The 27002-nt window shown below is 36.8% G+C and overlaps 1 protein-coding gene across 3 annotated transcripts; it reads left to right on the forward strand.

Moving 5' to 3' along the window:
- Window positions 1–1991: 1991 nt before the first annotated feature.
- On the forward strand, window positions 1992–18015 carry LOC104454525 (DNA-directed RNA polymerase I subunit 2). Of its 3 annotated transcripts, none has more exons than XM_010069408.3 (27): window positions 1992–2190; window positions 2430–2512; window positions 2613–2732; window positions 4101–4177; window positions 4701–4764; window positions 5000–5070; window positions 5834–5911; window positions 6001–6046; window positions 7126–7306; window positions 7383–7435; window positions 7530–7603; window positions 7714–7831; window positions 8633–8720; window positions 9180–9295; window positions 11123–11250; window positions 11373–11452; window positions 11948–12189; window positions 12290–12454; window positions 12527–12691; window positions 12823–12897; window positions 13188–13291; window positions 13385–13460; window positions 14500–14628; window positions 14721–14861; window positions 15958–16170; window positions 16339–16593; window positions 17197–18015. In XM_010069408.3, the coding sequence occupies exons 1-27, from the start codon at window positions 2025–2027 to the stop codon at window positions 17608–17610; spliced, it is 3522 nt and encodes a 1173-aa protein (XP_010067710.1). In that variant the 5' UTR covers window positions 1992–2024; the 3' UTR covers window positions 17611–18015. The 3 variants fall into 3 exon arrangements, with proteins under 3 accessions (XP_010067710.1, XP_010067711.1, XP_010067712.1); XM_010069409.3 differs by having other exon boundaries at window positions 2057–2190; window positions 2618–2732; XM_010069410.3 differs by lacking the exons at window positions 1992–2190; window positions 2430–2512 and having other exon boundaries at window positions 2715–2732; window positions 4101–4173.
- The last annotated feature ends 8987 nt before the right edge of the window (window positions 18016–27002 follow it).

Raw genomic sequence — 27002 nt, forward strand, 5'->3', positions numbered from 1 at the left:
CGCCATCGCTCGATTATTCTTTCCTCTTTGACGGGATAAAAACTAAGCCAATGTATAACTTCTGTGCATCATTTTTTATCTTATTTTGAAAAAAATAATTAGATTTTCTATTTATAATTTCTCAAGTATTAATGACCTGTCAAAGTATATATAATCATGTGGTGTGATGGTGGGGTAGATGAGATAAACTAAAAAAGATAAGTTTTTTATACATGGATCGTAGGGGGAAATATGGGTTCATTTGACAACTTGTCAAATAGTAAAAAAATTTATTTTTTTATTTCGGAATTGAATATAAATCAATTTGGTAGATTTTTTATTTTCAAGAATAAATTTGTTTCTAGAAATGGATTTAGAGTATAATAATAAAAAAATTAAAAACGTTGTTTTTCTATTTTTGATAACAATTTAAGAATCAAACTAACCAATTTTTTTCTTTTCTCTTATTTTATTCTCGTTCTTTTTCATTATCTCTTCTTCTTCCATTACCACCATTAGTTGCTAGTGATTAATTGGGTGAGGTCCATGCGAGGTTGCCGAAGGCTCGTTAGGCCAAGGCAAAGTTTGGCGAGCTTGCGGGTGGCCAAGCAAGCATCCCCTAGCCATCGATGAGCCTCATTTGGCCAAGCGAGGCTTACCCAACCACTAGCAAGCCTCGCCCAATTGCCAACGAGGCTAGACCAACAAGATGTGGCCTTGCTAAGGGTCGGTGAGCTGACCCTCATCCGGTCGATTTCTAGTCATCCTAAAACGGGTGACTAGCCATGGCTTCAAAAAGAAGACGGGAAAGAAAAGAAAAAAAGAAGAAAAAGTAATCAAATTATTAAAAAAATTAAAATAAAGTGATTTTGATTATAAATTTTGAGAACAGATCAAACACAATTCTATTATCATAATATAAATTTTGAATAGTTATCAAACACCTTAAAATACTTAAAAATTATTCTCGAGCATAATTAAAAATAATCATTTATGATTAAAAATTGCTCTTAAGAACAAAATAGTTACCAAATATATCATAACTCGGCACAATATGATTGATCTAGCTTATCAAGAAAAGACGGCTTATTAGAGTTTAAACATGCATCAAAGATTCAATGAATTGAGATTTAAGAAGGATTTAGTTTACCTTTTAGTTGCAAGTTTGTTCTTCATTGAAAAACATTACCACTGAGCCTGAGTTGCTCATGCGCACAATATCGACACTTAAAAAATAAGTAAAATCGATATCCCTCAAATACAGGCTATGGGTATTTTTAAAATATTCTCGACCGGAGTTTAAAATGGAAAGAGTTGTTTAATTTGCTCCATAATTATCCAACAATTAGAATTTACCGGTGCATGTCAAAGTCCGACGTTAAAACGCAATTCCATTTATTCAATAATATAGAGAGACATAACTTAAAAGAGATCAAAGGAACATGAATCAATCAATGATAATTCTCACGTCACTTTTCCCGAATTGGACAGTGCTTACAAAAAAAAAACTCGACAGAAGAACTTGTTAGCTAAATTATTAAAGTAGAAAAGGAATAAAAGTATATTTTTCAAATCTTTTTTTTTTTATGATCTCATTTCTATTGAAATATTTTGTACTAGTTATTTCCTATAATCTCTGGGGAATATGAACAATAATATATTTATCTGGAAAAATATATATGGTACAATGATATTTACGGATATATAATATATTTGTAGAATTAGCGATTGAAATAAACACGAGCTCGGCTAAGAATAAACGATGGTCTACAATTTACAATCTCTTGGTTTACAAAGGGACGACACGTTTTGTATTTAGCAAATATCATCGTGAATTCATCAATATTTTTTTTAGCCCACCAATTTCGGACCCCAAACCGACCCGACACAACAGTCCGGGCCCAGCCTCAATCCTAGGAAGGAGGCCCAAAAAGCCCATCCAGCAAAACGACGCGCTTCGGACATCCTCCTGCCAAAAACCTTCCATAAACCCTACAATCCAACGTCACAGACAGAACGCACAGTGACAGAGCGAGCAAGCGAGCATGGGAGCGACGAAGGCCGATGCGGCCGACTACGGGGCGCTGCGGGAGCTGTTCCGGCACCACATAGAGTCCTTCGACCACCTCGTCGACCGCGGTCTGGAGACCATGCTCGACAAGATCAAGCCCGTCCAGATTTTCGATCCCTCCTCCGACAAGACGCTCAAGAATATCCTTTTTGCCGCACCAGTTCTTGCGAAATCGCAATAGAAATCGGAAGTTCTCATTTTTCTTTCTTTCTTTCTTTTTTCTCCCGTGCATTGTCGTTGTTAGTTTAGAATTATCGCTCTGGCTGCATGGAATTGATATTCTAGTTTGAGCTCCGCGTTCTCTTCCGCGCTCGGTGCGAATTTCCAAGTCGATTATGTTGACAAAGCATGCAAGTTTCGTCCTTGACGATTTGATCACTCTGGTTTGCAAAACCCGAGGTATATCAGCCTCAAAAGGAGGGCAGTTCGAAGACGAGTCACGATGCTCTGTTACCATTCGAAGTAAGATCGCTGCGGTTGATTCGAGTCCCGCTCGATTTGATTTTGTTCTCGTGCCGATAATCGGGCTGACTTTCGCCTCTTCATTTCGCGTTTTAAATAGTGCAGGCAAGCTAAAACTTCCTACGCCGGGAAGTTCGTGGTGCACCTCTATTTTCAATACGATGATAAGGTTGCTGTACACGAGAAATTTAATTTCGGGCATCTTCCAATAATGTTAAAGGTTAGCTTTCTTTCGTTCCCGATACCATTATTCGGCTGTCGGTCCACTATAAGTCTTTTCCTTTATGTTCACGAGCTGTCTACCTTGCATATTTCGATTGACCTTTGCAGAGTGAACCTTTTTTGTCTCTCGTTAGTAGTGGGGCTTTTCTTGGTTTTCTGTTGCGTCGGATTGTCATCCTGGTCCAATCAAGATTCTTCTTATCCTTACTGAGTGCAGTCCTTTCTCGATACTCCCAACAATGTTTCAAAGCCATCAATAGTTCCCTAAAGGAAACATGATTTCAAAAAGGCTTTCCTCTCTTGCTTTCTTCCTGGTGCTGCTCTGCTAAAATGAGGTTTCGTACATAATAAACTAAGTGGCAATTATGCCACCTTCTGCCGTAATGATGGGATTTTACACATCCAGTAGCACTTTGTTTCCTTCACCATACAGATTAAATCTCCCAAAGTTAAGTTTCCTTCTTTATACAATTCTGCCTTACTTAAAAGCATGTCGAACCACTGAATCTGCTATCTATGTGAATGGAGGTTTCACAGCTAGATGATTAAAGCTAATGCATCATTAAAAAGTCTGAAATGGCTTTTTTTGCTTATTTGGGCTTGCACTTACTTCTCTCGCTCAATCGAGATTCTTTCAATAGGTGTCCTTAATATTGGGATCAGTGATTGATAATTTTCTCCTCTCTAAATTGTGAGGCAGCTTTCCTGCATTTTTCTCCTTGTAGAATTCTGTCTTGTAATTTGTTGAACCAGCATTTTGCTAAACCTGCTTCATGCTAAGCTCCATAGACGACACTGATGAGAAAACCCAACAACCATGGGAAAATATCCTAATTTTCAGGTCTTTCACCCTGCTTTTGTGATGTTTCAACTTATCTGCCTTACTATGCAATGTAATCTGGGATATACCAGCATATGGTGAATGCTATTCCATGTGATAATGACTCTGCAATCTCTTTAAATATGTCTTATAGCTATTGTGCCAACGTGTTGTTCTTAATCTAGTATCTTGAATGCTACTGCTCAATTTGGTTGAGATAATGGTTGCACTTGTCGTGTTGCTGTGTCTTTTGGATATTGGATATTCTTTTTTTTAGTTTGTACATTTTTGCTATTATTTTCCATTGTAGTTAGAATGCTTTGGATTATGGATAAATAGGTGCATCCTTTCCATACTAAAAAAATAACAGACTATATACGTGTTAATGGAGATGAAGAAGATCGGGAATGGTAGATGGTGATTGAATTAATCTGCCTTTCTTTGAGTTAATCAAAGTGATTCTTGATTTGGAGATGATTGTGAAAGATCCATATTGCCATGGTTGTTATGTAATGGTTGAAGATTCATTCTTCAATTTTGCTGCAGTCAAAGCTTTGCTACTTGAATGGCGCTGATCCGCAAAAGTTGGTTTCTTGGAAAGAAGAATCTTCTGAGATGGGTGGGTAAGTTATTTTCTTTCTGCATGTTTAACTAATGATATGGAGCATAGAGTAGGTGCTGTATAAGTTTGGAGCATTGCATACCCACTGGATAGATTATGTGCTATTGTCTTTTGCTTTATTGAAAATGGAGATTAATTAGTTTATGCTATTGGCTTTTGTTTTATTTAAAATGGAGAGTAATTATCATTTGTTGACAAGCTCTTCTTTTGCCTTATTGGAAAAGGCGTCTCTTTGTAAATGAACCCCCCCCAGCACACATGCACATGAAGTGAATGCTGTTATCTAGGGCGACTGTTTGCACATTTCTTTAGTTGTTTTGTACGGTGGTTGTGCCGCCATTGCTCTAATGTCTTCCTTTTGATTTTCCATGGTCATCTCGAGTGGAAACATTTAGATTCCTTATTGAAGTATGGACTTATTACACACTGAAATAACAAATTGTCCTTGTTGAAAGCGGCAAATACTGTAGAGATGCCTTTGTTTAGTCATTCTATCAAAATTTGACTGATTCATTCTTTTGAAGCTATTTCATCTTGAATGGGCTAGAGAGGGTGGTTCGTCTTCTGATATTGCCTAAGCGGAACTATGTAAGCACATTCCTTTGCCAATTTTTATTCATCTGCACTAGTGCTCCTTACAAACTATACTTTGGTAGGGGATTGGAAACAAATGGAACTCTGCAAGCTTTCAACATTTATCTTTTTTTTGGGCAAAGTTTGTTGTATCCATCAGCTTTGCTGTCTATTTATAAACACATACTTTTCATTTTCATTCAGCTGTTTATTTTATTGTGATAATATCTGAGTCCAATCTATATTTCAGCCAATGAGCATGGTGCGGAATTCATTTCGTGACCGACGTGAAGGATATACTGACAAAGCAGTAGTAATAAGGTTTCATTTTTATACTCTGTGCATGAAGTTGCTTTTAGTCATTAAAGTAGTTCATCTATTTGTACGGAATTGTGTACAAATTTTCTGCTGTTTGACCCTAAAAGTGAGGGGTTCAAAAAACACGGCATTGCATGTTAATTGGTAACTATCAATGCAAAAGGCCATTGTGTCAGAGAATCGCTGTTAAATGCCTTCACAGGTTTTTAGGCAATGATTAACCATTTTGCCGATTAAGTGTTGTTTAAATCATGCCTTTAACTTGTGTTGGCAAGTCAAGATTCTTATTGTTATTCCTATGAAATTGAAGATGCCATCAGTTCTGACTACTCTTCTGTTGTAAGAAGGCCCAGTTCTCGTGTCCCATCGATCAAGTGTGATCTTTCATGTGGTGATTTAAGCTGTAACTTTGTTTGTTATATTGGCCACTGTGGTGTGAGCAAATACCTTACCACTTTATATGGCCACTCTCTCAAATATGGCAGCTATTCTAGGAATATCCATATGATTGGGACTATCGTGGAATAGTGATTTTAGAGGAGTATTGTGTGAATAACTACTTAGCGCAATTTTTTTGGCTGTTGAATTTATGCCCAGCTGCGGTTCGAGAAAATTAAGTCTTTTGTTTAATTATTAGCAAAATCCGTGTAGTTGAAAGTGGGTTTGCGTTTGTAAATTCTGCCTACTATTATGACCCTGCAGCTTTCAAGGATTAACACTTCCAGGTCATTGTGGTGGTTTGAATTCTGATTTAACCCCCTTTCAGGTGTGTCAGAGAAGACCAGTCCTCTGTGACAGTTAAACTATATTACCTTCAAAATGGTAGCGCAAGACTTGGATTTTGGTAAGCTATTCTGATTCTTTAACTGGTGAATTAAACCTTTTTCTCTTGAAATGGGATTTTAACTTTTTGCTCTAAATGGTTTTTTGCAGGATTCAGGCTAGAGAGTATTTGCTTCCTGTTGGCGTTGTTTTGAAGGTGCTGTAATTCTAAACTTCCAATAAGAATGTTTTTTTTTCCCTTTCTATTATCTTGGTTGTTTGTGGGATGTTGGAAATGGATAGCTGATGCTTTGTTACTTCTTTGTTGGTTCATGAAATTTGTCTCTTTGTTGCTAGTTCAATTGACTTATATATACAGTGGCAATATCATGTCATATGTTGTTTAATGGTGAATTGACCTGTCAAACTTTGTCCTAGATCTTTCATCTTGTTTATGAGTGTTGGCACCTTCTTTGGAAATTCTGCAATCTTGATGCATCTGAAGAAGAAAGTGGTACCTGTTGTACAATCGTTGTGTGCATCTCTTGTATGTAGGTATTCCAATGAGTGCAATCCCTCTGCATTCCAGATGTCAGAAGCTTTTCCTCCTTACCTGCTGCAAGAAGAAGTATGGTCATTTGTATGGACCTTACTGCTTAGTTGATAGCCTTTCACTTTTAGGTTCTTAGTTAGATGGCACTCAGGTGCTCAGCTTGCTTCCTTCCTTCATCTATCTAATTTCATGAAAGGATTTTTCATATACTTCCTTCTGTTTACTTTATCGCCTTTCATTTAATTAGAGCAAATCTTGTTCAATGCCTTAACTTCTGTTTGAATTTTGATGGAAGATTATTATTGTCTTTTTCTCAGTTCCTACTGTTTACTTTCTAGATCCTGCCAATTACTTATAACAGATCTTATTTAGACACCTCAAATTCTTTTTGAATAGCTGTATCTGCTATGAACTTGTGATCACTTGTTGCTGGAAATTTCCCGTTTCATGAATCATTGAATCTTGGATCAGAGCCAGGAATGGTTTCTTCTGCCATCAAGTTTTTATTCACCCATTTCACCTCGACCTTATTTGATGGTTGTGGAACAAGGGTTGGAGACTGTAGTACAATGCTGTAGTGGAGGTCATTTTTATGCTTTAGAGTTTGAGAAGGTGTATGCAAATTAATGCTTTTGCTTCCACTCTTGGCTGGCCTGCTATATTTATTTGTCTGTCCTTTCCTCTATCTTTGCTGTACTTCTCTTCATGTTGTTGCTAATGGAGATCTTGACTTTCATCAACAGGCACTTATTGACACCAATGATCATGAAATTTATTCTAGTTTGACAAGTTGCTATAGTGAGAAATATGGGAGAGGGAAGGGTGTTGTGGGTAATCAACTTGTGAGTGAAAGGGCTAAGATTATACTTGATGAACTTCGAGATCTGACTCTTTTTACACGACGCCAATGTCTGCAACATATCGGTACTCTTGACATTTTTCACCGTTCCTTTTGCTTAGGTATCTGTTGTATGACTAACAAAGTTTTTGCCCTATATAGGAGAGCATTTCCAACCTGTTATGGATGGTCTAGAAAACGAAAGTTTTATCTCCGTAAGTCGTATCACATGCATGGCTTCATTAAATTGTTTTTGATTTGTCTCTTCAATGGCGTAGTTCCCACCTTCATTTCTCTCTTCCTTCACAGGTTGCAAATGCTGTTCTTCAGGACTACATTTTTGTCCACCTTAATAACAACTATGACAAGTTCAATCTTCTCATGTTAGCTTCTTTCCAACTTGCCTCACTAAGTGGCAACATGATTTTCACTCTAATAGCTCCACTTTTCATTATTCTTAATATGTTTCTGATTGTCTTTATTCTTCATCCAGCTTTATGGTGCAGAAGCTTTTTTCTCTTATTGACCAGACTTCAAGTCCAGATAACCCAGATTCTTTGCAAAATCAGGAAGTTTTACTGCCTGGTCACCTGATTACAATTTATTTGAAGGTAGAGGCTTTGTATCTTCTTTTCTTTTTTCTTGTCTTACTTATACACAGTACTGAAGGACAATTAAAACTTGAACTAGATAAATGCAAAATTACAAGTACTTATGCTTTACTTAATTTTAACTTTTTATTAACTGGGATTGTGGATACTGGTTTCTGCCATAAGCCAGCTTAATATCAGCCTGGTCATTAATGCAGATCACCTTGGTCAAAACCCACTTTCAATAGGTTTTGACCATGGGTAGACCTGTGGACTCTCAGCTCAGGTAAGGGTTCCGACTGTCTTTGGCCCAAGATGTCCCCTGCTTTCAGGGTTTGGTCCCAGTGCCACTTTACAGTGACCCAGGTTGTGTTTGCTATTTCATGAACAAAAAAGATTAGTTAGCTTGCTGCTAGTAGGTTTTGAAATTTTGGCCTTTTGGTCTTCAGCGTGTATGCCAAGCAAGAAAGCAACAGATTTATTTATTTATTTATTTATTATTATTATTTTTTTAACAAAAGCAAGGCGCTCTGTAACATTCTAGTAGTGGAACTATTGATCTGCAATTCAGCCCCCTGATCCGCTTAAAGTCTTGCTAACTGTGGAGTGTTTCTAGACTACATTCTTTAGGAACCAAAAATGCATGGTTGAAATTAATTTCTGCACATTTTACCTTATAGATGCAAAATGATGACTTAAAACAGGCAAATAGAAACATTATGGATATCTGATTGAACAGATAATAATATCTCGGTACTTAATGTGCTTTCTCAATGCAGCTGAAGCTCAATATATTTCATTGCTTGTTTGTTACTTCTCCAGGACAAACTAGAAGATTGGCTACAAAAGGCAAAAAAGCTTCTTCAAGACGAGTTGAAGAACAAAGCTAAAAACTTTGATTTCTCTAGCTGTATGTTATAGTGTTATAGTACACTCTCTCTCTCTCTCTTTCTCTCTCTCTCTCTCACACACACACACACACTTTTTGTTTCTTCTAAGGCCCTTGACTATTGTTGGAATGAACCAATTTTCCTAGGGAATATTCTGTTCATGCGCTATTAATTGTGCTAATTATTGAAAAAGTGATGATTACCTTCAGTTGTTACTTAACTTATCTCAGATGTAGCCCCCTCCCCCTGCGAGTCAACTGGGTTGGAGTTATTATTCTGATGACTGATGGAATCATGTGTTGGTTGTTTTTTTCTGGCTTCAGTATCTGAGAAAGAGAGGGATCGGTCTGGTTCATAAATGCTGTTATTTTGTGTCCAATTATTGCCAATATGTTAAAGATATGTCTGGCTCGTTTGTCCTACCTTTTGGTTTGTTTCAGAGTTCTTGACTAGCGCTTTTTTGACGTGTGATTATGTAGTGGCACATGTTAAGAAGGTCATGGACAAAAATCCCGGAAGACAGATTGGTTCAGCCATAGAAAATATGTTAAAAACTGGAAGGCTCGTTACACAATCGGGTCTGGATTTGCAGCAGGTGTGTATAACTTCTAGCACTACACCGCATTCTTTTTATACAAATGAACTCACAGTTCTCTTGTCAGTGCCTTATCTCTTTTATGATATTTCCTGCAAGCAAGATACTGAGGGTGGTGAAGTGTATCATCTTATCAAGCTTTGGGGTGTAGTTGTTGAAGCACTTTTTAGACTTGTATCTTGGTATGGACTTGAATCAATTGCAAGCTACATGAGACTTGCAACTTCTTTCTGCTCTTTAAATGGATGTCTTTGCATTCATAATTTTGTGCTTCTTACTGTTGGTTGAGATGGAACAGCAGTAATTTCGTGGTGTTTTTCTGTATAGTTGTCTTTCAACTAGAGTGAGAACTTATTGCATGTTTCTTGTTGTTTTTAAGGAAGGGTGCTACTGCTTCTAGTGTTCTATGATAAATCCCGTGAATACACTAGAAGCATAATAGGTTCACTAAGGTGGATTAGAAATAGGAAAGCTTACTCCCAAGTTCTATCTAAACGTTTATTCAGAAAGGGAAGTAAGCTTTGGCATGAAGACCCCCATGATTTGAAAATAGATCAACCCTTACCATGAGGGTACCATACCCTTTGTACTTGGGCAAGCAAACCAGTTGGAAGCGAGCCGAAGTGAAGAAGGTGTGAGAAGGAAGTGCATCCAATTCAATATGTTAAGCAGGAAAAACATGATAGGGGGCTGCTTCAGCTTGTGCCTCCTAACCTATTAGATTTGATAGACTTCATTCTTCTTAGGTTTCCAGAAGTAAAGCTGGTGACCTCATCATTAAAGAAAGAATATATTTATTTTGGAAAATGTTTTCCGTTCCACTCTTAATACCTGAAAGGACCACACTCTAGCACACACTAAAGCATTTTTTTATCCCAAGAACATATATACCATATTTGTAAAGGGGGAGGGAATTAAGCAATAAACCTTTCCTTCTCAAAAGCCAGCTATTATTACTTCTACTTGACAATGATTTTTCTTCTTTTGTTTCTGCGCTTGGCAACCTACCTGAATCTTCCAGCCATTGCTAGGGGCTGCTATACCAATCAAGGAAATTGCCTTCAACTATAATCCAACACAGGCTTCGTGACTGCACACCAAATCTAGGAATCTGTTGCACATTGCAGTGCATGTCTTGCTTAAATTTCTCTTCCTCTGGAAAGGAACTGTGAGGATTCATGAGACTCTTGCTTAGGTTTCTTCAAATGATGATAAGTGCTGGGGACTGTTTAGTCAAACTACTGGCTTTGATATCATTTTTAACTCAGCACTTTGTTGGCAACACTAGAGAGTGCCCAAAACCAACCCTGTCAACATACTTAGTTGATTTTGATTCTATCAAAAGCTCAAGTAATGAGTTCTAGGCCAAATAAGCATATATGTTTACACTAATCATCTGATGTAAGAGACTATCCTGACATCTCACAAATGCATCCAACTAACATACATTTCCTTTTTCTGTACTTGGGGGATTAATTTTCACTTCCTTTTTAGTCCTTAAAAACTAATGTCTTTCAAGATGTTTACATATTTTTCTAGCTTTCATGTAGAGCTGTCTGTGCCTTTTTACCAGTCTGAGAATTGTGAAGGTGATTACCTTCTGCAGAAATTCTAACATGTGGCAATATGTTATCATTTTAAGGTTATAAAATGTGAAAATAGGTAAGAAATAACTGAAGGATTTCTCCTTGAGTGGCATCTTGTTACTAACCTTATCACTTTATTTCCAACGTTAATTTATTTAATCTTGTCTAATCTTTTTTTGAGGTTTTAGTTATGTTCTAGTCAAGCTTGACTAATGCTTGTATCCTGGATCTGCTTTAATAGAGGGCAGGCTATACAGTTCAAGCGGAGAGGCTAAACTTCCTGCGTTTTCTCTCACATTTTCGGGCTGTACATAGGGGTGCATCCTTTGCAGGGTTGCGGACAACGAGTGTTCGAAAATTGTTACCTGAGTATGTGTTGTTTGGTAATCAGTTTGAACGTGTCTTAACTTTGTGCGCTTCTTCCCAATTCTGATTGCTCTTGCCTTGCCCTTTCTCCTTTTTCCCCCTCTTCGTCTTTTTGCATTTTGCAGATCTTGGGGTTTTCTTTGCCCTGTACACACTCCAGATGGGGAACCTTGTGGTTTGCTGAATCATATGACTTGCACCTGTAGTAAGTTAACATATCTTTTCAGATTGCTATCAAGAATTCTCTTATTCCATGAGACAGTTTGAATTTTATCATATCTTATGACAAAATTTTCTGGCCATTGTGTTTTGGAAACTGTTATAGTGTCTGGAAGAGTATTTTCAGAACAAGTTAATAATATTTGGTCTTCTTAACAGATTGACAATAACAAGTTTTTAAAATGACTGCCTTTAGCAACCATAGTCATCACCAGGGACCAATTTCCAAGACGTCTTGGGTTTTATTTTATTCTTCCTCCTTCCCCATCTTACTTGTCAAATTTAAAAAAGAAAATATAAGTTGCTGAGAGCCAACACTTTTTTTTGGCTTTTAAAACAAAAGAAGTGCTTTTGTATGCTTCCAACTAGCATATAAAGGGTCCCTGACATTCCATATATTTCTGTAGCTTTTTTCTTTGACTAATTTATTTATCATATGATGGCAACAAGCATCAGAGATGTATATTTTCTTCTTTTTCAGGGATCACATCCTTTTTTGATTCAAAAGGAAACTTTCGAGATTTTGTCAAGATAAGAACTTCAATTCTAAATGTTCTGATTGGAATTGGAATGACACCTTCACTCCCCAAAATCGTCCAAGCTGGCCCTCCTGATGTTCTCTCGGTCCTTCTAGATGGGCGTGTTGTGGGTTCTATTCCCTCTGCTGAAGTTGAAAAGGCTGTTTCTTATTTGCGTAGATTAAAGCTGTCAACTACTTCAGGGGTCCGTGTTTCATCAAATCCTTCTGCTTTTGTAGTTTCCAACTGCCCCAATCACCACTTCAATTTTTTATTTGTTCTCATTGTGGTACATCCAATTGCAGATTCCCGATGATCTGGAGGTGGGATATGTTCCTTTGAGCTTTGGTGGGGCATATCCTGGCCTTTATCTATTTACAAACCCTTCAAGATTTGCGCGCCCAGTTAGAAATATATCTGCACCCGTAGATGGAAGCCAAAACATTGAACTCATTGGTCCATTTGAGCAGGTTATTTCAGGATGAGTTTTTTTGCTGGATATTCTTAGGTGGTGGTATTTAAACAGTTTATGCAATTTTCAGGTGTTTATGGAAATTAGATGCCCTGATGGTGGAGATGGGGGAAGAAGAAATGAATTTCCTGCAACTCATGAAGAGATCCATCCAACTGGAATGCTCAGTGTGGTTGCTAACCTCACACCATGGTCAGATCATAATCAGAGCCCACGAAACATGTACCAGTGTCAGGTTTTCATCATTTTTCTTCACTTATTATCAGAAGTTTCTTATAATTCTCTCGAGGCTCGAAGATGGTCAGTGGGATTCTTAAGTAAATCTGGCTAATATTCTATTGTTGTCTTTGTTGATTGTAATTTCAGATGGCGAAACAAACAATGGCTTTCTCTTCACAAGCCATTCACTTCCGTGCGGACCAAAAACTGTATCATCTTCAGGTATATATCTAATTATTCAAATTTTTGCAATGGTTGTTTGTAATTAACTTGGTAAATGGCTCATCTGTTCGGAATTTATGCATGCTGAGTTGTTAATTGGCATCCATGACCAACGGGCATTGCCTTTTGGAACTTATTGAGTGCATGAACTTGTTCAAGTCTGATCCGGAAGTCGGCGCTTTGTTGTTGTTATAATCAATCAATGAATTTTTAGTTTGCATCTGTGGGTGCTGCTGGTGTTATTTCTCTTAGTATTGTTTCTCTGAACCAGTACCATGGGGGCTTTGCAGACTCCTCAAACTCCCATAGTAAGAACAGGTGCATACACAAAGTATTGCATAGACGAGTTTCCAACCGGGACAAATGCAATTGTTGCTGTGCTGGCTTATTCAGGGTAATACTTGGAACTAACTCTAAAATTCAAGGTGATGGATATATTTGCTACTTTATTTTTTGTCCTTGAATATCAACCATATGATGCTATTAGGTATGATATGGAGGATGCTATGATTCTGAATAAGTCATCTGTAGAACGTGGAATGTTCCATGGACAAATATACCAGGTACTTCTCTTTCTGCTTAAGCCATTTTTAAAAGAGCAAACTCCTGCGATTGCTTTTCCTACTTCCTGGCTCTTTAGCAAGTGAGCACATGTATTACCCTGTGTAACACTTGTCAAGTACTCTTTTCTTTATGAGCTTAGCTTTTCCATGTGGAGTGGCTACATTTAACCTTTCCCATATGTCTAGCAAGTGAAAGTGGGCAAGTTTTTTGTTGGTATGACCTGTGAAGGAAACACGTCTACAAAAGCTCATCAACATGTCTATCAAATTAAGCAAAAATTTCTCGATTTGTGTCAACCGTTGATGCTAAAAATCCAAAGAGTAAACTCATCTAAAAGTTGACTAAGTTGTTAGCTTGCCACCGGCATCAACTGACTCAATCCCCTGAAATGCTGTACTGCTCTTTCACAACATTTAGAAGACGTCAAAAGCAATTCCATGGTTTCCTGTAAAAGAGCAATATCAAACCTTTGATAACCATTGCCATTGCATTTGTTCCCATCCTAGCGAATTTGAAGTCATGGTAGAGTAACATGTAAGACATGGTCACCCATAATCTGGTAACATAAACAGTTCTTGGATGCCCTTTCCATCTTTAATATCAGGTTATTGGTAGGATTGCACGTAATTACTTATGTTTAAAGTAAAGTTGATAAAGCACTTGGTTATTTTAAAATATTTCAAAGCCTTTTAAAGTGTTTTACTTTTGCTGGTGCTAGCTGGATATGGTCTTATAAACATGCTGGGTTTTGGTCTTTTCTCTACTTCTGTATATGGTAGTTCTGATCTCATGAATTGGTTTCTTCCTTTTTGTGGATGGTGGTCTTGTTTGAGACATTTGCTAAATCCATAAACTGTAAGCAGCAGAGCCTGCACTTATGGAATTTATGCATAGGATATGGGTTTGTTTGTTTATGCATGCAATTTGATACAACCTCCTGAACTGGATTTGTGCCCTTTTTTTTTTTTTTTGGGGGGGGTTGGGGGAAGAACTTTATGGGCTGGGTTGTTGTTTGAACTGATTGTAATTTTGCTACAGACAGAGACCATTGACTTATCTGAGCAAAGTAGCAAATCTGATCGAGAACAGAGGATGTTTAGGAGAAGTAACACTGATAAATCAGCTCACCCTTGGATTGATTCTGATGGACTTCCATATGTTGGTCAGGTCAACGATCTATATAATACTGTCATCACTCTTTTCGTCCACTGAATCCTTTTTCTTAGAAATTGATAAACTCCTTGACATTTCTCTTTTAGATGATACGTCCAAACGAGCCGTATTGCAGTGTATATAATGAGGTGACAACTACTACCAAAAACCATCTACGAAAGGGGTCGGAATCTGCGATAGTTGATTATGTGGCTGTCGATACAAAAACCAAGAAAGGTCTTCAAAAGGTCAGTGAACATGATGAACTTTTTTGAGTCTTTTCTTCCCCATTGATTTCTTCTAATTTCAGCATTAGAATTTCTTGAAATAATAATAATGTATGGGGTACTGGAGCAAATTCCTACAGATAATGTTCTTTCGCCAGCTAAATTGATGAACTCTCATACTTTCTCTTGGAGTTGATCTTTCGGAAGGTGCTTTAGATAGTGGCAGAGATCCCGTGAGAGGTGCCCAAGATATTCGAATGTTAATTTCCTTGTCTCTCTTGCCAAACCTGGTTGGTCTGGGAATTCAGTCTCTATCTGGAGAGAGAGCCCTATCTGGGGAAATCAGTGGTTCTTACTATAACTGCCATGTGTAGTTATCTTGGTGTAGCAGTGTGCATAATCTCTCTACCTACCTGAATACTCATAACTGTGTCTTTTGCTTGCTGACTGACTTGGAGGAGTTATGACCATTAACTCCCCAAAAGTCAAAACAGACACACCAGTTCTGGTTATACTTTGGTCTGTGGCAGGATCTGACTTGACGCAAAATTGGGGGTAGAATTGGAGAATATGTATTGTTTTAAACATTACAGGTCATTTGAGATAAAGAAAAAGGACTTCACATTAAACAAAGGAAAAAGAGGACTTTTAATGTAATATTGTATTATATTCTGAAAGATGGCTGACTGAGTACTGAGTAGTGTACCTTACATTTCAATTAGAGATAGGGCGTCCAGGAGTTTTAAATGTTTTCTATTGTTTCGGGCTCTCATGTTTATGTTGGTATTTCGTGGATAGTCACGCCTACTTGGATTTTAAAATGCTTATTTAATCCCATTTAATATTTGGAGTTGAATTGGTCTTTTTGCAGTGTAGAATTTCACACGCATATGGTGTATGTCAGTGAATAGGCTTGTTGTGAAATAGCTAGTCCTTTTGAAGGTTCTTTGTGCATTGTCATCTGTAGATTTAGCTGCATCCACTGATAATGCTTTTGCAATGCAACATAAAAACTAATCGCATGTTATCTTTCTTTCTCCCCTTTTTCCTTTTCCTCAACAAACTTTCGCATGTGGAGCATGGGATGGACCTTTTCTTATTATTCCCTTTTGAGCAGGCAAATATACGTTTTCGGCATCCAAGGAATCCTGTAATTGGTGACAAATTTAGCAGTAGGCATGGGCAGAAAGGTGTTTGCTCACAGTTGTGGCCAGATGTAGATATGCCTTTTTCAGGAATAACAGGAATGCGTCCAGACTTGATAATTAATCCCCATGCATTTCCTTCCAGGATGACAATTGCTATGCTTCTGGAGTCCATTGCTGCTAAGGTACCTCTAACAGTAGAATAGCTTAGTTGGACTTTATTATGAATACAAAACTTGGTTGAACTGAAGTTGTCGCTGTGTTGCTATATTTTATTGCTTAGTATAGGTGAGGTTTGAGATATACATAAATATCCATGTAGAACTTAGAGAATTCAGTAATTTGCCTTGCAGGTGGGCAGCTTAGATGGTGAATTTGTCGATGCAACTCCATTCGCTAGCTCCACTAAAAAAGCTAACGGGGAAGAGAAATCTGAGTCTGAATTGCTTGTGGATCAAATTGGGGCCAAGTTAAGGAAGAAAGGGTTCAATTACCATGGGGTGGAAGTGCTGTACAGTGGTGTCTATGGAACAGAACTCACATGTGAGATCTTTATTGGGCCTGTGTATTATCAACGACTAAGGCACATGGTCTCGGACAAGTTTCAGGCAAGTGTCTCTTTCTGTTCCCTCCATGCACATGGGTGATTTCATGACACCATTACTTTATTGAAGGATGAGCTGAGATGAAAACCTGTCAATTTCCGCCCAAAGCCTTTCTTTTCCTTTCCCTTTTTATATTTTGGAGGAGAGTAGGGTTTCCGGAGGGAAGAGAGGGAGAGAGGGGGGCGGGGGATCACAAAGGTGTGTTACAGAATAAGTTATTCAATTCTGTATTAGCCTACGCACGTGAAATCTATGATTTTAAACGTGCAAGGCATTACCAATCTGTACCACTGCCTTTTTGATATGTTAAGATAATGGTGGTGTTGTTGTTGACCATGACATAAACTAGTGTGCACTGAGTACCAAAGCTTTGTACTTCAGATCCATGAAAATGCAACTCTTGATCCATAGGTGTGCTTATATGGGAGCACAAATCTGTTTGAAAGAGTTACTAAATTGGCATTTTATTCCCATTGTCATATTTGTCATCTAGGGCTGCCATCATATCCATGCATAACTGTGATAGCAAGGATTACTACTAATGTTTCTTTTTTTTTTCCTTTTTGGGGCTAAACGAAAGGGATTTGTACTCTTAATAATTTGCAGGTTCGCTCCACTGGAACAGTAGACCAGGTCACACGCCAGCCCATCAAAGGAAGAAAACGAGGTGGAGGCATCCGATTTGGGGAGATGGAACGAGATTCCATGGTTGCACACGGGGCGGCGTATTTATTGCACGATAGGCTACACACGTGTTCTGATTACCATATTGCTGATGTATGCTCCCTTTGCGGGAGCATCCTCACTACGCAGTTTGTCCAGCCTCAAAGGCGTCCGGGCCGGGAGATTGGAGGGCTCCCACCTATTAGGGCTCCTAAAAAGGTCACCTGCCACGCGTGCCAGACGAGCAGAGGGATGGAAACCGTTGCAATGCCTTATGTTTTCAGATACTTGGCTGCTGAGCTAGCGGCGATGAACATCAAAATGACCTTGCATTTGAGCAATGGAGCCGGAGCCTGATTCTTGCTGCTGTCTTTTCCATGTGTCCACCCATTTTTCGTACTGCGGAGAGGGTGAAGGGTGCGTATCGTGTATATCATAGGGAGGTTGGTGCCATGATCGTTGAGCGGTTCCGTTCACATCCATTTGATCGACGGACAATATAATCTCTCTCCCAGCAACAGGACGGACAATATAATCTCTCTCCCCAGCAACAGAAGCACGGCGAGCCTGAATCTATCAGCGCAACAGCCTCCACGGAGAACCATTTTGTGTAGAAGCCGGTTTCATAGAGAAAAACATTCACGAGCAATCTTCTCAAGGCAAGTTTTGTTTTTAAGGTTTGGGTTTGCGTTCTTGTAATTTCTGACAGAGGAGTTGGGTTTTGGCAATAGAATTTCGCTATCCAATTTAGCATGTTCATAATCGTCGCCTATTATGTGTTGCGAACAACCAAAGTTTGCGTAAAATGTTGGGTATGACTCAACCAAAACTACAAACGAGAAATCAGCATTTCTACGCGAAAAATCATTTCATAAATATTTGAACACTGTAGGGAAACTCTAGGTTGATGATATCAGCTCTTAAGAAACAGTTATCATGAAATGGGTTCACTTGTGAAAAAGGATAATTGGGGTGTTTGGTTGGGCATTCCCAAGGGGCTTTTGGTATGTGTTTTTGAATGCTCCTTTGTCCAATGCCAGCATCCCCAAGGTTGAAAGCCTAATGCTAGAGTAGGGTTGCTTTGAGCATTGAGCATTTCAAAGATGCGATTTTACTGTTCACCAAGTCACTGTTCATCGTCTCCTCCGCCGTTCGCCTTCTTCTTCGCCGTTCATCTTCTTTTTGCGATGGGCAGCACTCAACCGCGAGCGGCCAGATTTGGCCGCCGGGAAGCCTCACCTAAGGTCGCACAACCTCAGGCGAGTTGGCCTGAGGTCGAGCGACCTCAGTCGGCGTCGCTTGGTCTCACGCAAGCTAGGCGACCGGGCGAGGCTAGATCAGGCCGTTCAACGACTAGATCTGGCGGTTCGGCGACGGCCAGATCAAGCCGTCTGGCGGTGGCCAGCCGCCGGAATATGATTTCAGACTTTAAAAAAAAAAAAAAATAACAAAAGCTAATTACAAATGTGAATTTTGCCAAACGGTGTTTATGCTAAGTTGCATTTCAATGCTATAATTTACCAAATGATCTAACATTTTCGAAAACTCTTTATCTCAAAGATATTTGCATTCTGCATTTCCTCGAAGCCGAACCAAATGGGCCCAATGCCTGGTCTAACGGTGTTCTTGATTGCTCATTGTGAAAAGATTTGATAGATTTTAGATTCTAGTCACAATATGCAAAAGAAATGATTATATTGAATATTACTAATAATTGAGGGATTATGTTGAATAAATTGAAAGTCATTGAGCTGAAGTTTCGAGGGAAAATTTTAAATAAGGACTCAAAGTGGAGCTATTTTATCAAATAAGAACCCGAAGTGAACGTTGTTTCAATAAAAATCTAAAATGGGTAGATTGGTCTTAAATAAGGACCTCAATTCATCGGCCGGTCAAATGTTCTCTGGCCGACGACCAAGTGACGTTTGAAGCAACTGGAATGGGGACATTTTTCTCCAAAAAATTAAAATTCCTAAAAGCTTAAAAAAAAAAAACACAAAAAACAAAAAACAAGGCTCCATTCCTAAGAACTAACAACATTCTTTTTCCTTCTAGCTACTTCGTTTTCCCATAATTTGAGTGCAAGCTCTCCAGCCTCAAATCCCGTGCCCCTAGCAATTTCGACTTATGAATTTCCGCCTTGGTCGCCACGCTGTTGCTACCCCATGCCTTCTTGTCCTCATCATGTTCACTTCCTCAGGAGCCCCATGCCTTCACCTTTCTTGTCTCGTGTCGTGTGATCGATTAAGTGTAAGTCAATTTCTTCGCTTGGAACTTATCTAATATTTGTTTCTCAATCAAATGCATGTGATGCATCCGAGGATATGCCTTGGAGGCATGACTGAAAAATGATACATGAAATTCTCAAATCCGAAAACGTGTTGACATAAATTGCTTGTTTTCAATTTATTTGTTAAGTACTTTGATACAATTCTAATCATATTTCATTGTATTCAAATCGGTATATCAATTTTTTTCTGGTGTTTTTGTTCTATGTTTTGCCTATTTCTTGAGACTTTTGGGCCCGGCCGTGTGAAGTCAGAGTAGAGAGGAAGAGTAATGTTGGTAGGAGAAGACTTTGGTGCGCCCCCACCACCTCAATTCTTTTTGAACTTTTTGTGGGCCACATACCAATATTTTCTCCTATTTTCTCCTTCGGTTACATTTTTTTTTGTCAGTCCTACTCTATTCCTACTCTACACCCACTCTTAGACTTTTGTCCCCGCCTCTTTGCGGCGTTAGTCGAAACCCACTCTTGAAACTCACGCGTCCCCACCCCATCCCCCCTTAAGAAGGTGGGGATTTGAATCCCTCACCCCCCCTTCCATGTTGGAAGTTACATTTTTTTTTCCAGCTATATGTTTTATTCATTTTACACTTTCCTCTGTAACAGCTCAACTCCTTGCCTTCTTGAAATCATGGCTCGGCCTACCGCTACAGATGAATATGGAGTTCAAGATAATCGTGTGGCGAAAATAGGACGTGGTTGCAATCGATCACTGTAATGTTACTCGCGGTTATGCTCGAAGTAGTAGCGATTTGGACGGAGCTGACAAATATTGGGCGAGTGTCCTATTGCAAAGAAATTTTTTCTCATAGCATGCATCATTAATTATGAGTTGCGGCCTTCAGCTAAAATGGCGGCTATTCATCGATTTGGCAATCCTACTAACGTGAATCATCGTCATTCTAGCAACATGGTTGATTACGTCAGTACGTCAATCTCCAATCATTGCCAATCACTTGAACATGGCCATCAGCCTTCAACTCCAGCCATTATCATATTTTGAACATTAACCTACAAACATGACGTACCGACCAATGTAATCCCAAGATGAAGATGCAAAAAGAAACAGTCATGTCTCTAGACAATCCATAAGCATGACATTGACCTCGGCCATTTCCTCACCAATGAATTCCACGAAGACGAAGATGCAAAAAGAAACAGTCATCTCCCTAGAGAAAATAGGACATCTCCATGGAATTCACTGGTGAGGAAATGGCCGGGGTCAATATCATGCTTATGGATTCTCTAGGGACATGACAGTTTCTTTTTGCATCTTCATCTCATTGATACGTCATATTTGTAGGTTAATGTTCAAAATGTGGTAATACCTGGAGTTGAAGGCTAATGGCCATGTTCTCGTGATTGACAATGATTGGAGGTTGACATATCGATGTAATCAACCATGTTGCTAGAATGAGGGCGATACACATCAGCAGGAGTGCCAAATCGGTGAATAGCCACCATTTTAGTTGAAGGCCACGACTCATAATTATTGTCACACTTAAAGACGCCACTAAAGTTATGCTATTACAACTGAGAAAAAAATTATTTGCAATAGGAGACTCGGTCAATGTTTGTGGTGGATTTAGCTCCGTCCAGATTGCCACTACCACAAGAGTAATCGTGAGTAACATTACAATGATCGATTGCAGCCACGTTCTATTTTCGCCCACACGATCATCTTGACCTCCATGTTGGTCGACAGCAATAGGCCAGCCATGATTTTCAGGAAGGTGAGGAGGTGAGTTGTTACAAAGGAAAGTATAGAATGAATAAACCATATAGCTGGAAAAAAAAAAAAAAAAAAAACATGTAGCCGAATGAGAAAATAGGAGAAAATATGAGAAAATATTGGCTAGGCGACAAGTGTCACCCATGAAAAGTTCAAAATAAATCGAGGTGGTGGGGGCGCGCCATCTGCCGTCGTCTCTCGCAAACATTAGCTCCTCCCTCCATGCTCTAACTTCACATCATTGGGCCCAAAAGTCACAAGAGCATATGCAAAACATTGAACAAAAACACCAGAAAAAATTGACATACTGATTGGAATACAATGAAATATGACTAGAATTGGATCTAAGTTCTTAACAAATCAATTAAAATGAGCAATTTGTGTCGAAACGTTTTCAGATCTGAGAATTTCATGGATCATTTTTCGATCATGCCTGGAGCCATTTCCTCGAACACATCACATGCATTTGATTGAAGAATGAAATAAAGGCATAAAGTTGCGCTTAGCTCTCCCCGGCAACAGTACCACGCTAAAATTCTTGAGAAACAAATATTAGATAAGTTCTAAGTAAAGAAATTGACTTACACTTAATTGATCGCTCGACACGAAATGAGGAAGGTGAAGGCGCAGGGCTCCTGAGGAAGTGAATGGGATGAGGACGAGAAGGCACGAGGCTTCTGAGGAAGAGTTGCAGCAACAATATGGCGGACCAAGGCGGCAATTCGTCCGTCAAAATTGCTGGGCGGCATGGGACTTGAGGGTGGAGAGCTTGTGCTCAAATTCTGGGAAAACGAAGAAGCTGGGGAGGAAAAAGAATGATGTTCGTTCTTAGGAATGAAGTCTTGTTTTTATATATATAAAATAATTTTTAGGAATTGTAATTTTTTGGACAAAAATGTCCCCATTCTAGTTGCCGGAAATGTCACTTCCTTGCCGACCGGAGAACATTTGGCCAGCCAGCGAGCTGAGGTCCTTATTTAAGACAAATCTAACCACTTCGAGTCCTTATTTGAAATGATGTTCACTTTGGATCCTTATTTGAAAAAATAGCTCAACTTTGAGTCCTTATTTGAAAAATTTCCTAAAAATAATGCAAAGTAGTAAATTGAAGAATTTTTTATATAATTTAATATGATGCCTATCTAAATTGTATAGTTGAAGGGAAATATCCAAATACATGTCTTATTCTTTTCAATAATCCATATTTGTAGCAATGAAATACTCATCAAGTGAGAAATGATTGATTACAAATATCTACGATCTATATTCTCTATAAAAAAAGAGAGTTTATATTGAGTAAAATATATACTTTGACCTTGTGTTAAAACTTTGGCTCGTAAACACAAAAAGACTATACGCACTTGTTAAAAAAGATTAGGTTTGGAATTTTTGGATTTAGATGCTTCTTCTATTATTTTCTTTTCCTCGGCGCAGCTAGGCCATCCTGGACTTGAACTAGAGACCTCACTTGTGGAATAAATCAGGGTTTCAAACTCAACGGTGGCAACTAAACACAAGGGTTGCGCTCATTGCGGGACTTAACCCAACAGCTTAAGGCACGAGCTGATGACAACCATGCACCACTTGTGTTCACATTGATTTGCAACTTACCCATTCAGTGACTTTGACATTGGACGTTTCCAAAATGAATACTATCGCATAGAGTGAATTCAATACTTTGACATTGGCCTGAGCTTGAGGGATCATTCCAAAAAATAAGGAATACTAAATCAATCTTAAGATAGCATAGAGTGAATTCAATACTAGATTCCTATTGGCATTTCAACCTTCCTTCTCCTTTCAAGGCACTTAAGTGCCACCTCCGGCGACCCTTGCTGAGCTTGAGGGATCATTCCTTTTTAAAGTTTTAATTTTAAAAATTTTAAAACTTTTTTTAAAAAAAGAAAATTTTAAAAAATTAAAAATTTTAAAAAATAAGAAAATTTTAAAAATTTTAATTTTAAAAAATTAAAAAATTTTAAAAATAAGAAAATTTTAAAAATTTTAATTTTAAAAATTTTAAAAATTTTAATTTTAAAAATTAAAAATTTTAAAAATAAGAAAATTTTAAAAATTTTAATTTTAAAAATTTTAAAAAATTTTAAAAAAGAAAATTTTAAAAATTTTAATTTTAAAAATTTAAAAAATTTAAAAATTTTAAAATTTTTTTAAAAAATTAAAAAAATTTAAGAAAATAATAAAATTTAAAAATTTTAATTTTAAAAATTTAAAAAATAATAATAAGAAAATTTAAAAAAATTTCAAAAAATTAAAAAAAGGGGGTCAATGGCGGGCTTAAGATAGCCTCCCACTCCCCACTTTTTTATAATTTTTTTTTAATTTTAATTTTTTTAAAAAATTTTAAAAATTTTAAAAATTTTAAAATTTTCTTAAATTAAAAAAAAAAAAAATTTTCTTAATTTAAAAAAAATTAAATTTTCTTAATTTTTTAAATTTTTTTAAAATTTTCTTAATTTTTAAAATTTTTAAATTTTTAAAATTTTTTAAAATTTTTAAAATTTTTTAAAATTTTTAAAATTTTTAAAATTTTTAAAATTTTTTAAATTTTTCTTATTTTTTAAAATTTTAAAATTTTAACATTTTAAAAATTTTTCTTAATTTTTTAAATTTTTCTTAATTTTTAAAATTTTTTTAAATTTTTCTTATTTTTTAAAATTTTTGAATATTTTAAATCTAATTTAATTAATTTATATACTATTATTTACACGTACGAAACGGCGTCGTTTTTTTTGATAGAGCAAAGGACTGAAAATCATCGTGTCACCGGTTCAAATCCGATTCCTTATATTTTTACCAAGCATAAATGTATTCATATTACAAATCTTAATAAAACATGGGAATGATTTGGAAGATCCAAAAAACCAAAAATAGTGGTATTTGCTAGCAACAACATAATGGAAGCAGTCAATCAATATAGATGGATCCCAAAATCTTATTCGAATCCAATTACCTTGAGATTTTCATTACATATAATCAACTCAATATGGTGATCACACATTCAGAAACATTTTTGAATGTGTAATACATATATAAGCTTTATTATAGTAAAATCAAAATAGTTCCCACTAAACAACAACATTCGATGATATTTCTTAGCCCATGTTCATGACATGTCATTCAAGTATATAAGCAAAAGTCTTTAATTAGTGGGTTTACAACCACATCATCTATGAAAATATGCTCTACTGTAGTATCATCATTTTGTATCATTTTGTATCGTTTCTTTATGGTCACAAACTTGACTGCCACATATCTAGACCCCTTGAAACATTTACTATTGTTGATAAACAATATTGAAGAGTTATTGTCTCGATACAACTGTATGAGTCTATTTATAAAATCAACTATAGTCAACTCCATAATAAGGTTCCGAAGTCAAATATCCTGAGTAATAGCTAAAAAGCATGCTACAAACTCCGTTTATATGGTTGAGGATAACATAGATTTATGTTTATCGCTTTGTCATAATTCTGCACCTTTTGTTAATTTAAAGATATATTATGTTTCTTGTCATCTTTACAGCTAGTAAAATCTGCATTCGAATACCTTACTAGCTCTAGGTCCTAAACATATTTGTCAACATATAGTTTTCTTGTTCATTTCAGTATCTCAAAACCTTATTGGTAGTAATTTAGTTATCATGTCCTAACTTGACTGATATCTGCTTAGAAGTCTTGTCGCAAAAGGAATATCCAGTTTAGTGCAAATTTGAGCATACAAGACACTTCTAAGTGCACTAGCATAAAATATATCATTCATTTGGGTTTTCCCAAAATTTGAATCAAGACAATGCCAGAGATTCAATCCATCAGCCCTAACGACAGAAGCAACTCCCGATTTGTTGAATCTTTTTGAAATGCAATGAACATATATAATCTAAGAAAAATCTGACGTACGACGAGAATATTTCCTATGAATCTCAATGCTAAGGATAAAAGATACCTCATTAAAGTCTTTCAAGTCAAAATTTCTTAACAATATCTGTTTTATCTTGTGTAGTAATCTAATGTCACTATTTGCAAGCAATATATCATTTACATAGAATGTGAGAAAACTAAATTTTCTCCTACTAATCTTACAATATATACACCGATCTACTTTATTCTTAACAAAACCGAACGAAGTAACAAAATTATGAAACTTCAAGCACCATTGTCTGTAGACTTGCTTAAGACTATAAATAAGGCTTTTCAATTTGCACATAAGCTTACCTGACTCATTTATTGCAAAATCTTCGCGTTATATGATACAAACTTCTTGATCAAGTATCTATTGAAAAAAAGAGTTTTAATATTCATCTAATGTAACTCCACATAAAAAAATGAGCTACTAATACTATATTCACTTTGAAATAGTCTTTAGAAAAGACTAAGCTTCTTTTTAAATGAAATGTTTCACTATTAGTTTGAGTTTAAACATCTCAATATTTTCTTTGGAATTTCTTTTAATCTTATACACCCATTTGCAGCGGATGGGCTTGTGACCTTCAGCCAATTCAACAGGCTTCCAAACACTATCATATTTCACAAATTGCATCTCATCTTTTATCGCATCTAACTACAAACCTGACTGAGGACAAAAAACAACATTTATATAAGTCATTAGATCGACCGCGTAGTAGATATTGTAGTCATGCTTTCATAAATAAATTATATAGTTCGATGGTAAAACTGTAGCTACTGCAACCATTTCGTCATGCACCTGAGAGGCTTGACAAACTTCATCAAAAATTGTATTAATAGCAGTATCATGAATCTCAATAAGCTTAATCTATAGTGTAGAAGATTCCACAATTATCTATATAGGCAAAGACAAAGACATTGTGATCTTCACCATACTATTATCTTTAATAGTTTAAGAGTAGCTATCCTTTGCAGCTACATTGAATTCTAAAAAATTTGCTATATGTGATTTCACAATCCTTATACTTCCATTAGAATCATAAACCGATATTCTTTCAAATAACCTAGGTAAGATGCGAAATGATACTGAATGATTCTACAGTCCAATTTACTTAATGTTGGATCATATAACCTCACTTCTGCAAGACATTCCAAACTTTAAGATGATTCAAATTGGGTTTACGTTCAGCCCATAACTCAAAGGGTTAATACCCTGAAAAACCCCAAACCGGTACACTTGTGACAAATTTACCCCAAACTATTTTTTTGACCACAAAAAACCCCAAACTAGTATACATTTAACAAATTTACCCCAAACTGGTACACTTGTGACAAATTTACCCTATGTTAGTTTTCGTTAAATTTTATTATCAAATTATTTAGTTAAATGACACGTGACAATTAACCGGTATACCAATTTAGGATTTTACGATCCGTTTGTCACAGTTTACAATTTTTTTGATTTTTTTTTGTGATATTAATCCAATTTAGCAAATGGTATATTTGTCACAAATTTACCAGTTTATAGTTTTTTACAATCGAATAAATTAGTTTATGGTAAATTTGTCATAAATATACTAGTTTGGGGTTTTTTTATAGTCGGTCGGGATAAATTTGTCACAGGTTTACCAGTTTGGGGTTTTTCATGGTCAAAAAAATAGTTTTTGGTAAATTTGTCACAAGTGTACCGGTTTTGGGTTTTTCAGGTATTAACCCTAACTCAAAATGAGTCAACGTAACATTTTTGGTAAAAATTCAATTTAATGCATATTGGGTTGTTTCGCCCCTTAGAAAACCTGATAAATTA

The sequence above is a fragment of the Eucalyptus grandis genome, chromosome 7 (assembly GCF_016545825.1).
Source record: "Eucalyptus grandis isolate ANBG69807.140 chromosome 7, ASM1654582v1, whole genome shotgun sequence".
Lineage (NCBI taxonomy): Eukaryota > Viridiplantae > Streptophyta > Magnoliopsida > Myrtales > Myrtaceae > Eucalyptus > Eucalyptus grandis.